The 14,032-nt window shown below is 35.8% G+C and overlaps 1 protein-coding gene across 1 annotated transcript in view; it reads right to left on the reverse strand.

Annotated features, from left to right (window-relative positions):
- The window catches only part of DOCK9 (dedicator of cytokinesis 9), a 107,967-nt gene that overhangs the window by 33,037 nt on the left and 60,898 nt on the right, over nucleotides 1–14,032 (reverse strand). Inside the window, 6 exon segments of the mRNA XM_009333332.1 lie at nucleotides 1,883–1,949; nucleotides 3,558–3,672; nucleotides 6,613–6,746; nucleotides 7,564–7,684; nucleotides 9,145–9,261; nucleotides 10,046–10,224. Coding sequence (XP_009331607.1) covers nucleotides 1,883–1,949; nucleotides 3,558–3,672; nucleotides 6,613–6,746; nucleotides 7,564–7,684; nucleotides 9,145–9,261; nucleotides 10,046–10,224 — 733 coding nt within the window.

Below are 14,032 nucleotides of genomic sequence, written 5' to 3' on the forward strand. Positions count from 1 at the left end.
TCCAGGGTAACAAGAACAGAGTTTCTGACAGAACTATTTTCTAAAGGCAATCTGCTTTTACAATGAGATGACAATAAAGGCAAATCCCCCAAAATAATTTTTCATGAAAAAAAATCTACATGTCAATGTGATGTTATATTTTAAAGAATCATAATACTACTGGTTCAGATGCAGCAAGAAACTTGAAAGTATAACCTAATCTGCCAGGTGCCTCTGCTTGTCTTCACAACTGGTAAGTACACGACACTGATGACTAATAAACTAGAAGTCACACTTTTGAATCAAGAAAAATGGTGTGAATGGAGGCTGTAATAATGATTTTATTTGACTCTTTTCCCACTGTAAGTAATTATCCTGATAATTCAGAACACTTAATGCAACTTCGCTTGTCCCTCAGGTAAGAATATTCTGAAAGTTCTTTGAAGTGTAAATCCAAACGGAAAGCCAGTTTTCAGGCTCTCTCTTCCATGTGCCACTTGTGAATGAGGGAGAAGACTGACAAATAGTCTCTTCAACTCAGCTCCATTTTGTACTCAGACCTTAAGTAGATAAGCCGTCTCCAAACTGCGGAGTCAGAATGGTGTTTGCCTCCCCCAAACTTGTCACTCTCTTTGCAAACTAACCTCAATTCCCCTTTCTGATATTTTCTTGTCTTTTTTAGATTCTAAGTTTTTCAGAAAAAGTTCTTTGCATGGTGAGTACCTACCTACCAGAAACACTGTCTTACTGAGGTAATGAGAAACTCTTGTAATGACCTGTATTAATAAAAATCATCATTAAAATGAATATTATTTGCATTGGCAAAATACTCCTGGAATTGAAAGAGGTAGACTTTTATGAGCCGTGTTCCTGCTCTAGTTTAAGGAACTGTGATATCATCCACTGCACTAACGAGATGGAAATCTTATTCTGTATTCCATATACTGCTGTTGTGATGGAAATCTTTGATAATTAGTAATTTGAGATTACTGATTTAATCACAAACCAATCCTATCCAGCCCTTAAATAAGAAGCATCTAATGGCAAAATACTGTTTACCACTGATTCTGTACAGTTTACACCTCAGGCTTCAGAGAGCCTACTAAGAAGGCTCATTTACTTGTTCAGTTCTGTCTCTGGTACAAACAATATCATGCCAGATGTACTCAAATGATGAGTTAAAAGACTACCTACAATATATTCATAAAATAGACCTTGAATAGCACATTCCATAACACAATTAACGACTGATACTACATTGAATGAGCCTCTACTACAAAAACAAAGGAAAGCAGTCCAGTGAAACAAGCAAGGCAAGCAGTAAGGCTTCTGTGGCACACTTCAAGCAAACAGCGCCTTCTTAACTTTTTATTAATACATCAGTCAATTCTCATGAACAAACACACCAAGTGTGCATAGGACGGAGTGTAGCCATTGGTAAATACTGGATTCATCCTGTACCTTTTCCCTTACAGAATGGCAGAAGGGACAAGAGGAATGCCAGGAGGACAGTTCATATCCCTTTGTTTCTGCAGTTATGCAATTCGATCAGTTTTGATATGCAACCATATAATTTCAGTAGTTCGCGTTACAAGATGCATTTTAATGCAGACAGGTAACGACCATTGGTTCCTCTTCCGTGAGCATAGCAATATTCTGAGCCCTACCCACTGCTTAGGAACTTCCTGAGATCACCTCTATATAGCCTAATTCCAGAAACTATCATGGAATTGGACAGACATGCAATTGTGCATATCAAGTTAAGGACTTCTAAACAGACCAAGATGGCATTATTTTTTCAAACAAATAAATAAAAAAGTATATATACACTTATATCCACACTCATGTTTTTAACAGTATAGCGAAACGTATGATTTTACAAGAAGCTCAACAAAAATCTTACTCTGTAATCGTGAAAAAGTCCATGAGTTCAGATTTTGTAGCCTTGTTCCAATATGTAAACAACGCGTCTAGGAAAATGAAAATTATGAAAAACAAGACAAAGGCAGCAAACACACAAAAATATTAAGTAAAAGAGTTAACATCAGTTCTTAGTTTTCAGATAACGAGGATTCAGAGAACCTAAAAATGGCTCGTGGGGTACAGATAGCTATTACTATTTAAAGTTTTCCTTGAAGCTGATTATACAAAAATGCACATATCAATTCTCCAAATGAGTTTCTACAATATGCTTTTAATTAATCCATAATATTCCCATACAATTTCATATTTTAAATAGTAATAATTGTGTAGTCAGTAATGACTACAGTGTTCTAAAAAATGTAAGACTTCAGAATACTTTGGACTGTTAGTCCTATAACCTGCTTCTTTATAGATTGGTCTCAACGTTTTTTAAATTCAAATTTATGATTTCTTCTTTTTTAATTTACAGTGCTTTACTATGGATATAGTTTTTCAGCACAGGTTTCAGACTTCCTTTATTTGCACAGATGTCAAAAATGGATATATATTTTTTACAAAGCTTGTAGTTACATAGCCAAGACCTTGCCTCTTTTACCAAAAACATCCAAAATTAGCTAACAAATTCAAAATTATTACAAAGATGCGTGGTAGAGTTTACTTGACACTTGTTCTCTTCCAGGACAATTGAGACCAGAAAGTCCCTACTGTGCTTATGTAAATTTTAACTTGAATTTCCTAGAAATTCTGACTAATTTTTACATATTTCAAAGTGTAAAATAGTGAAAAAGATATTTTTTTAGTTTTACTATTCTTTGTAATTGAAATACATAAAATAATATCGAAGTAATTACATGAAAATCTAATGGTGTGACTGGATATTGAATACTTATTAACCTTTCAATTCTCATTCTTGATTAAGTGGTATAATAAATTAGAGTTCAAGTACTGCATAAACTTGATTTTTAGAAATTAACATCAAAACAGGCACAGAAAATAAATTAACTGCTTTTGATATGTTTAGCATAAACTGAAAAATTCAATGTTTTTACCAAAAGGGACTCACCCTCTTTTTAAAACACTGGTTCAAGGATAGGGATGATTCTGAGTTGTATGATCTTAGTAAAAAATTAAGATTTGCCATTCATGCAGTATTTCTATACCGCTGCAGCCTTCTCCACGATAATATGGCTCTTTCAAAAATTCAGTGGATCATCTCACAAACATCCCAGGAGAATGAAGAAGCGCTAATATCCCCATTCCAGAAATGGGAATATACACAGCTATCAAATCATTTGGTTCCCTGTCACACAGGAAGTTCTGCAGAATGGAGGAATGGACTAGCCCGAGACTCTTCTACTGATCAATGAACTATTCTTCACCTCCATTTTCCAAACTGGACTGTACAATCACACACAGATGTTCATTTTCTTACCAAGTCCTTTAGTTAGCCTCACACTTTGAAGGAATAATGAGTATTTAATGCTTACAAGGTTTCAGTCAGAGTTTAATTTGATCAATCACACATATTTGTAAAACGCAACACAACATGGTACCTACACCTAAAATGTTCTGCTGGTCTTGAAAAAGTATTAAAGTCACAGGCATAAATCCAACACATGATTTCAAATTTATGAAAAATAGGTGGAATTACCTACCTTCTGACATACTTCTTAAAATATGAAGGAAACACATGAGCAGACTTTTGATCTCTGCTTGGTCAAGTTTGTCATATCGAACTACAGAACTTCCTAAAGTGCTGCTCTGTTGGTTCTGAAAAGAAAATAGACATATTTTGGCTGAAGAGTTCTTAAACTGATAATAAACTAAAATGTTTTAAATTGCCTTATTAATTCCTGCAACAGAAAAAGGATCTCGGAACGGAGACAAAAATGTTTCATGTAGAGACAGGTCACTAAAACACACATTACACACATGAAGTATACCAAATTAAGTCTCTTTACCTCTGTTTATTTTTATTTCCTTCTTTGTATGATTTTTTTCCCCCCAGAAGGAGGAGTAAGAGGAAAAGTTACCTAACAGTGATTATTAATCAAGTTAATTATACATAGATACCCACATTGTAGAAATCAGGCATGCCCCTTCTGCTTACATGGAATACTTTAAAAATAAATGCTACTGTGTTAGGTGATACATATATGCTCCTTTGCTTTTGAAGAGACTTTATGCTGAACTGTAGACAGACCTGCCTCTGCCTCTACAAAATTCCTTCCATTTAAAGATGTAAGAACCTCAAGGAAAACATACGTGAATGGCAATAATATGCATTCTGAAAGATTAACTACTGATAAGTAACTTGCCCTTGCCTCAAAAAAAACCCACAAAAAAACCCAACCCAACCAAAAGACTTCCTCCCTGCTTCATTTGTTTATACAATTCCTACACTGTGGGAAGTTAATCAGCAATGCTCAATACTAAAGTCTGTCCAAAAAAGAATGAAACCCATAACTGATCTTTCAGAAAGCTGGATCACCTTCTTGGCTCCGTGACCTTTTTAAGGACACATACCAGTGTTGGAAAAGAAATTCTTCATATCAAAATTAGAAAAAAATAAAAATAAAAACATAGACTCAAGGGAGAAGAGCACTTGGTTTCACAAACAAAGCGAGAAGTGCCAATACCTCAAGGGTATAACAACCCTTCCAGGAACACTCCTCACTGAAAGCAGGAGACATGCTAATCCATGAGGGAACATTTCACAGCATACACGTCAATTGACTGCCGAGTCCTTTAACGCGTTCCGTGTAAAAGGGAAGAATTGCTGTCCTAAAACAATCTGTGTAAATCTGTCGCATACTAGCCATGCAATGGATGTGCAGTGAAACTGACTGTGAAACTATGATTAATACTAGCCAGAAGTTACTGTAATTTAGGAGGAAATGGACACCTATATAGACCTGATTATTGCAGATTCTAAAGACCCTGCAAACCGTTTATCTTTGAAATATCTCTGGTGAACAAGGAGGTGCTACTCTACAGCTTTATGGATACTGAAATAGAGCAGGCAATTAATGGGTAGCATAGCAGACACAGGATTTGAGTTTCCTAGACTTTTGGATACTGTCCAGAGAACTAGATAATATTCCCTCTAAAATAGTTGAACATGTACATGGATAAAACTAGGGCTATAGCTACCCACAAGCTTAATTTAAAATCATGTCAATAACCTATAAAGTATGCACATATTAAAATAGAAACTGATATACTTCCAGCCAATTCTGATTCCACAAGTATAGTTCTACAGGTTATTCTGAAAGAAAATTAGAACAAAAACATGGCTCTTCAGTAATGATATCAAGCAATGAGCAAAAACTCGAAGATAACATGCACTGAACAACTGATCTACTAGAAAGAAAGTTTGGAAAGCAACGAATAAGAAGCCAGGATTAAGTATTATTCGGGGAAAATATTAACAGCATGCAAAACATAAATCCTGTATTACCTAAACTTGCAGACCAGAGTAGAATTTTCAAAGGATGTTGACTCCTTTGAAAACCCTTTTACTTGGTAAAAACACTACATATTAGTAATTAACAACATGACAACTAAGTAATAGATGACAGCATTGCCATTTAGCAACAGTGTATGCACAAGATATTTCTTTATTTACTTGGTCAATGTCAAAGAAGATTTTTTAGTTCTATTTATATTAAAGACCCTAAGACTCAAATTCTGCCGATATTTAAGCTGATTGGATTTTTACGCTTAAATTAAATCATGTACCTGAGCTATTCAGGTTTGTCATTTGAAGGTATTTTACATGGTTACATTGTACATATCTGGCTTGAGATTCAACTGTTGCAAAGAAGTGGCAAAACTACTGATCACACACTTCACTCAGAAGCTTAACTATACCAAGCACAAAAACCAAATACTTCTTGTAACTGAAGAGAGAAAGCAGCATGCAAAATTTTCTCTGGCAAGGCTGGAATTGTCAGAAGTGAAAAATCCATAGTAACACGGTTTTTCTTTGCAGGGTGAGAATTTTCTTCTTCTCCTCCGTTAGGGTGCATAGCATGAGCAGAGTGCCTTCTGAGAAGCTTCTCTCTCTGCCACACGAAGGCATGTCAGAGTCAAGGGGAAAAAGTTAACATGTTGTGACTTGCACAACAAGATCTAAGAAAATGAAATGTGATCAGTATCAACACAAGCTCTAGAAAGACATGACTGAATACCTCACAGCTACTGCAGCCAGAGCTCCTAATTTGTAACAGCTTTAAAGTGAAATGATTTAGGAAAGTCAAACTAATATAAAAGAAATCACCTAAAGGAAGCACAGCAACTGGTTTTTCAACATTTTAAAAAAGCTGCGTATATTGTGTATAGAACAGGATGGAGTGAAGGTCTCCACAAAATCAAAGAAGCTGTCCTAACTAGAATTCAGTTCTCTCAAGCGAAATTCAATACGCTTCATCTAGTGCCTTTCTCTAGCAAAGAAAACAACAACTGCTTGCTTATGTCTCTACACTGAAAATCTGTTTGTATTTTCTGTAAAACAGCTTAATAAATGCAATGCAAAGACAGTTCACACGATAATTATTTTGCAAAAGAGAAACTTATGTAAAATACTGCTCTACAGTTATTCTAGAAAGCCCATTCTCAACGGAGATTAGAGAAGTCAACTTCTATGAGAATTAAGATGAAATTTTGGGAATACGCTTTGGGTTTTTTATTTTGGTTTGGTTTTTTTACCTTGTCAAGGGAATTGCTCTTGTCACTCTGTCTTTCTGGGAGACTGTTTCCCGAGTCTGTACTTATAAGAGAGCCTCTTGAGTCAGCATTCCTCACGCTATTAATATTTGGAGTTGACGTGGTGTATGGGGAAGCTAAAAAAACCCAAAACAATATAAAAGTCTCAAACAATACATATACTGAAAAAAGTCACTCCACAGTTTAGTCAGACTTCTAAAACCACCATATATGTATATATTTTTTCAGCAGGCAAATAATTAATTCCATTTAGTTACTTTTAATGAAGACAAACTTATTCAGGAGTTTCAGCAAAGTATATATGTACGTACATACACACAGACTTATGTACAACTACTTACACACATGCGTAAAAAACATATGTAGCAATACATACACACTTACGTGAAGCAGCATGTATATTTAAAAAACTCCGCCATTTTTCATGTTTTTTTTTAATTGACCAGTAAGTGACACAACTAATTACAGCAGACAACAACAAATAGAAAAACACATTAAGACGACAGACAGGTATGCACAAGCAACACTCCACTTAGAGGTGGTCTCTAACATCATGTACAAAATCATGGATCATGGCACTCTTGCCATAAGTGACTAAGGCTAGTCTTGTCTCCTGTTTCTCTGCAGCAAGACAAGAACTATGACCTCTGATGGGGGGAAAAAGCAGCTCTCTCCAGGAAATAGCTTTAGTTTCAAATAGAAAAGCAAAACCAAAAAGATCCCAAAAGAAAGTTTTCATGTACAGACTGTGAATTCTGACCCACGCTGAACAGCTGATTGCGTTAGGGTTCTGTTAATGAAAGTAGCAGTAACATTCAAGTATATATGCAGAAAGCAACCAAAGCTGGACACAGAACAATTATTTCTGGTAACAAATGAAAAAGGAAACTGGTTCCTTTTTTAATTATTTTATTTTATTTTTTAATAGCTTACCAATGCCAGAGATAACGCCAAACAGATCTTTAGGAAGATTGTTATCCAATGTGTTTCCTGATTTTTGTGGTGTTACTAGCTGACTTGCAGTTGGCAAATTAATTGCATCATCCTTTGCACTCTGTTTGGAAAAGAGGAAAACGTGATTATTGTTTTATAACATTATGGACTTAATGAATATGACATACTTTATCTTCTAGAGCAGTACTTGTTATATATTTCTTTCTTAAATTTTAATTTCTATTAAATATGCTCAAAAGCATGGAATAAGATGTTCAGGTATTTGCACAAGCTTGGGATAGCCTAAAGCTTAAGATACCTCAGGAAACATTGAAGAAAGGAATATTGCATTGAATTTTAAACACTATAAAACAGGTATTTCCAAAAGACCCAAATTACTTTTATTTCAAACACCCAAACATTTCTCTTGTTGGAAGGGTATTGTGAACTTCTTTCTTAATACCAAATGGAACACAGCAAGATACGGACAAAATTAAAATACATTAATAATTAAATCTTAGAGTCAATAATTGTATGCAACTATAATATATCAATATACATCTTCACAAATTCCATTTGAATTCATTTTCCTGTAGCCCTCTTACACTACAGCTGTTCCAAAAGCACACTCCTTTAAGATTAAAAATTCTTCTCTAATTTCTAGAAAATTAACTTTTTTTTTTTGTGGTCCATTTATTTCAGTGTTGGACTGAATTGAAAAATAAGGTTTAAAAAAAATCTACCACCAATATACAATCTTTTCTGCTGAACAGCAACAGCAACTACTGAATCTGTTAGGATTTTAGCAAACATAACTAATTCTCTATGTGTTAGATGTCGGGGGAGTATCCTCTTGCATAAAAATGAAGTATGTGCAAGTGCCTCCAATGCCAGGATCTACAAGAACAGAGGCAAACTGCTTATACAAACTGGCAGGCAGACTAAAGAGAAGTGTAATTTTAATTTTTGAGTAAAAAACAGAGACAATTTAATGAAAACTCCTCTCACAGAAATTGTATCAAAACTGGGTAATAGATACAAACGGAAGGCCATTAAATTGCAGAAACAACTGTTATTTTTTATTTCAAATACACTGTTCCTTCAGCTTCTTTGGCTGCTCTTCTTAGAACACTCAAAAAGATACAGCGGGTCCAATCCTGTGCAGTCTATAGTTTGTATTGAAACATAGGCACATGCACCAGAGATACAGAAAAAGCAAGATGGTACATGGTAGTATAATCACATGGCATTAGAATGATGCTGTGGCAATCTGCGTGGCCTAACATTCTCCGAAAATCTTCAGACGTTCACGTAGATATCAATAAGGGCAGTGTAACCTGTCTGTAGGACCAAACTAGCCAATTATGTTAGGCATAACTTAGCTGGACAAGAGAAACTGCAGCCAAAACCACAAAGGTTAACTAAGCTTTTAAGCTCAGAAAAAGCAGGGAGAACAAACTCACAGAATTCTGAAGCTTGTGAAACTCTTTGTTTGCCAGAAGTATGCAGTGTTTCATATACATGTTACCAATAAATTACAATAAAAATAATTCAGAATACCAAATAGAAATGGTCACTCACATTGCTGGAAAGGTTAACAGGAAATGGAGACACATCTTTAACATTGATCCGCTGAACGTTTTCTATGAGCAGTCCAAAGAGCGGCAAATACATAGTGGCTATTCTTGCTTGATGGCTCTACATAGAGTTTAACAGTTCATTAACAAATTACAGATTTGATTTTTAATAACCAATTATTTTTTTAAGCTATTCACTCCTAAATTACAAAAGCAGAGCATTTAATAAATATTTGCCAAGCCAGAGCCCACATTCATAAGTTTATAAATGGCAAAAGCAGCGATCATCACTGTATTTCATTCTAATTCACTGAAGTTCAGTAAATTTTATTTACCATTTCAGTTTAATGCAGAAAAAAAACCTAAATTAATGTAATTTTAGCTAAGACTAATCAAGTAAATTAATATTATGTTAGCTTGATAAATTAATGATATCTTCCATTAAAATTTTATGGCTTCTCCACAGCACAGCTGATGTTAAAAAAAGTCAGGAAAATTAAAAATCACTCAAAATTTACTACCATGACTTGCAGCTTTCTTATACTCATTTTACAAATAATAGATGATGGAAGGACATCTGCCAAATATTAAGAGCTAATGTTTAATGAAAACAAGAGCTTTAAAAACGTTTGTAAAAATCTGATTACTTTAAGAACAGCAGTTAGATGTGCCAAAATGTAATAAACACATGTAATTATGTTAAAAGGTGCTTTGTGCTTTCATTTGGTAAAAATTCGGGATCTGCAGATTGATTTTGATACAGTTTTTATACATATTTTCATCACAGTCTGAACAGAAATAGCATTTCTGCAAATTAACAAGCTTTTTGTGAAAGACAAAACTTTCTGTATGTGTGCACACTTAATCTTTATTATTTTGTACTACTAGCACAGCAATACACTTACCCTGGAAGCATATCTATCATCAAAAGAATGCTTTATCATCAAATTCTTGAGCACACTAATAGCAATCTGCCGCACGTCTCTGAACTCTTGCAATGCATTGCCCACCTCCCTTAGAAGCAGTCCCACTAAGAAGTGATTTTTACAGAACTCATCAGTTAATGAATAGTCCAGGTGAAGGTCTGGAAGTAAAGTACAAGTTCTATGTAAAGAATGGTATTATTTAAATCAATTTATCAATTAACTTAAGGCTGAACTAAAATGTTTCCAACGTTATTGACAAATTCATATATTTGTGTGTATATATATAATCATAGTTATTCATATATCTCTATCCCAATTCACTGCATAATGATGCATTTATTAAACAGACAATGATGATGTATATTCAATCAACAGAAGCTGGAGAAATCTAAATACATTATTTAAAAAAAGAATATTTTAAATACTGTCCAAGATTCAAAAGTGTTCCTGTTAAATTTACCTGGACCAGCATCTTATAGCTCCAAATTCAAATTTTAAATCTATATTCCGGCACTGAAAACACACACAGCGCACTAAGGTTGTGCACATTCTATCTTTCAGGAATTTAGTTGTAGGAGAAGAATTTAATTTTTAGTCTGTGGTTCAGTCCCAGGTTAGTAAATTTGGACTAACAAGGACTGCAAGCAAAACATGAATTAAGAAGTTTTAGATTTCTGTACTGCAGTTTTAAGTTCCTTCTTCATTATCTTACACATGTATCTATTATGAATATAGACTATAAACCTGCTAATAACTGTGATCTTGCTTAATTGATATTCTCTAAGAAAATGGTCCCAAAAATTTGCTGGTTGTAGTAAAAGCGTAATGAAGAGACTGCATTTGCAACACGTGTCCAAATTAAGCAATTTCTTAATATATCAGAACACAAAAGGACACAATAATATTGAAAAAAGATAACTTAAATGAATCTATGGAGATTAGACCTGCACTGTAATAGAGTAGGCAATTTTTCTGCTACAATTAAACAATACTATATTTTTCCAGAAATATTTTTATATATATATATAGTTTTATTTTATTTCAATTATTAAACTGTTCTTATCTCAACCTATGAGTTTTCTCATTTTTACTCTTCCTATTCTCTCCCCCACCCCACTGTGGGGGGGTGAGAGTGAGCGAGCAGCTGTGTGGTGCTCAGTTGCCGGCTGAGGTTAAACCACAAAAATGTACTGAACACATGACAGCTTAAGAGAAACTTTAGCTTGAAGATCTTATTTATTAGAATGTATATATGTTTAAAATTTCAGCTGAGGTGTTCAAGAGTTTCTCATATTCACTGTCATTGTTCAATACAGTAATCAAAAAACATGCTAATCTCAAAGCACTTTCATTTTTCAAAGAGCTCTCCCAGTAAGGGAATCCATGAAGTCAGAAAGAAACATAGATAAGACAGCGCAGACATTCTACAGGCCTTCTTGTAACTCACTTAAGAGCCAACCACATCACCCGAGATGTCTTTTGCTTGAGACAGCAAAACAGAGCCAGAAACACTTCTGATAAAGGTCGTCTTTCCTGGCCGAACTCCTAGTTCACCACAGAGCAGCATTTTACACTGTTCTTTATTGTGTAATCGGAAACACTATTTTCTCTAGTTTTGCTCTTTTCTTAGGATCCCTAAACCAACAGCTGATAGTCCCTTTTCTATGGAAATATTTATGCAGTGTTATTATCCAAGACACTCCCGAAGGCTGAAAAAGCCAGAGACAGAAACAAGTTCTATGTAGTTGTCCAGCTCTTAGTCCCAAATCTTGTTCTACCACCTTGATGAAAGCGTTAATTAGTTATACTCAACATTACTAAGACAGCAGAGTCTACTGAATAAATATTTCAGAAAAAAATAACCTAATCTACAGAAATGTAGATGTTAGGCAGGTTTACATGTTACTTGTAAAAGCACCTTCCTCACCTCTGCTTATTGATGTCTGCTATAGTTCAATGCCTAGAAGAAATTAATAATGTCTTCACAGCCACAAATGCAACCGCTAACGTACTATTTGTTTTGGCACAAGGCTAGATGTACCAGGAGCCCAGCTGGGCTAACCCGGGCATTCATGACTGAGCTCCAGTGCAAAAGAAAGATGCACAAGGTGGAAGCAAGAACAAGCTACAAAAGAGGAATATAGAAACATTGATCAAGTATGCAGGGATAGTGCCAGGAAAGCCAAAGCTCAGCGACAGCTGAAACTGGTAATGGACATCAATGGCAACAAGAACAGCTTCTACCACCACATTAACATTAAAAGTCTGAATAAGAAAAATATGGGATATTTGCTGAATGGGGACAGTGATTTAGAGACAGTGGACTTGGGTAAGGCTGAAGTACTCCATACCTTCATTACCTTATCCTCCACAGACCTGGTTCCTAGGTCTTAAGAGCCTAGAGACTAGCTTCAAGAAAGAGAATTATCAGCAGCAGATGAGGATCAGGTCAGGGATCTCCTGAGAGACCTCCAGTCATGCAAATCCACAACACCAGATGAAACACTGAGAGAGTTAGCCAATATCATTGGAAGACCTCTCACTATCACCTTTGTTAAGCCGTGGTGATCAGGGGTCTCCCATAATTGGGACCTTGCAATGACTGAAGATAGACATTGCACACATCTTCAAAAAAAGGCAAGAATAACTACAGGCCTCACTTTGGTCCTTGGAAAAGTCATGGAGCAAGTCCTCTTGGAAGCCATTTTTTGGCAAGTGAAGGAGAAGAGTGTGAGCGGGAATGGCCAGGATATGGTTTAGCCTGGGTAAACCATGCTTGACTAACCTGCTTTCTACAATGAACTCACTACATCTGTGGATAAGGGGAGAATTGCGTATGTCCACACAGTCATTGTATCCAAACGGGGCATCACAGTCTAGGTGAACAGACGCCTAAATGTGCAAAACAACTAGGTGGATCATTGGGCTCAAAGGTTGATGGTTAATGGTTTGTACCCTCCTTGGAGACCAGCTACAAGAGCAGTTTCCCAGGTTCTATCCTACTTAATACTACCTCATCAATGACCTGAAAGAGGAGATGGAGTGCACCCTCATCATGTTGGTGGATGGGGTACAGTCCATATGCTCAAGGGCAGGGCTGCATTTCAGAAGAATCTAGATTTTATGGGAATGGGTCACCAGAAACGTCAATTAAATTCAACAAGGACAAATGCAAAATTCTGCACCTGGGATGGACGAACTTCTTGCAATGGTACCAGCTGTGGAATGACTAGCTTGGGAGCAGCTCCGCTGAAAAACACCTAGGGGTCCAGGTGGACAGTAGCTTCAACAGGAGTTAGCATGGCATCCTGGCTAACATAAAGGCTAACCGCATACAGGGCTGTATCAACAGGATCATAGCCAGTATATCAAGGGAAGTGTTTATTCCCCTTCACGTGGCATTTGTTAGACATATCTGTAATACCGTGTGTAGTATTTGGGCCTTCTAGTACAAGAAGGATCTTAATTTGAGTGAGTTCAGTGAAGGACCACCAAGGTAGGTAGAGGGCTGGAGCACATGCCCTATCAGGAGAAATTGAGGGAACTGAGCTTGTTCCATCTGGAGAAGGGAAGGCCTGAGGTGACCTAAGCAGGAGGTTGGACAACAGACCTATTAAAGTCCCTTTTAACCTGAATGGGTATATGAAAAAAAGTAACTACACCAAGCCTCACACGCACACCTACCTACAGGAGTGTTGCAGGCTTCCACAGCTAGTGAATTAAAAGCTAACTCATGAAAAAAAAGCAAACTTAATAATCATAGCAGGAAAGGGAGGCAGAGTCAAGGACATAGTTTACCATATCTTTCAATGACTAGATACTTTGGATAGATTGCTACCGAAACTATTCCTTTAAGTTTAAACAAAAGGATTACAACTTTAAGCTTCCATTTAACAATTTCAAGGTTTCCAACATCTCATAGACCTGAAGTTACACAGTCTACATGTCTAATAATAAAAAGGTAAC

The sequence above is a fragment of the Pygoscelis adeliae genome, unplaced genomic scaffold, assembly GCF_000699105.1.
Source record: "Pygoscelis adeliae isolate BGI_AS28 unplaced genomic scaffold, ASM69910v1 Scaffold48, whole genome shotgun sequence".
Taxonomy (NCBI): Eukaryota; Metazoa; Chordata; class Aves; order Sphenisciformes; family Spheniscidae; genus Pygoscelis; species Pygoscelis adeliae.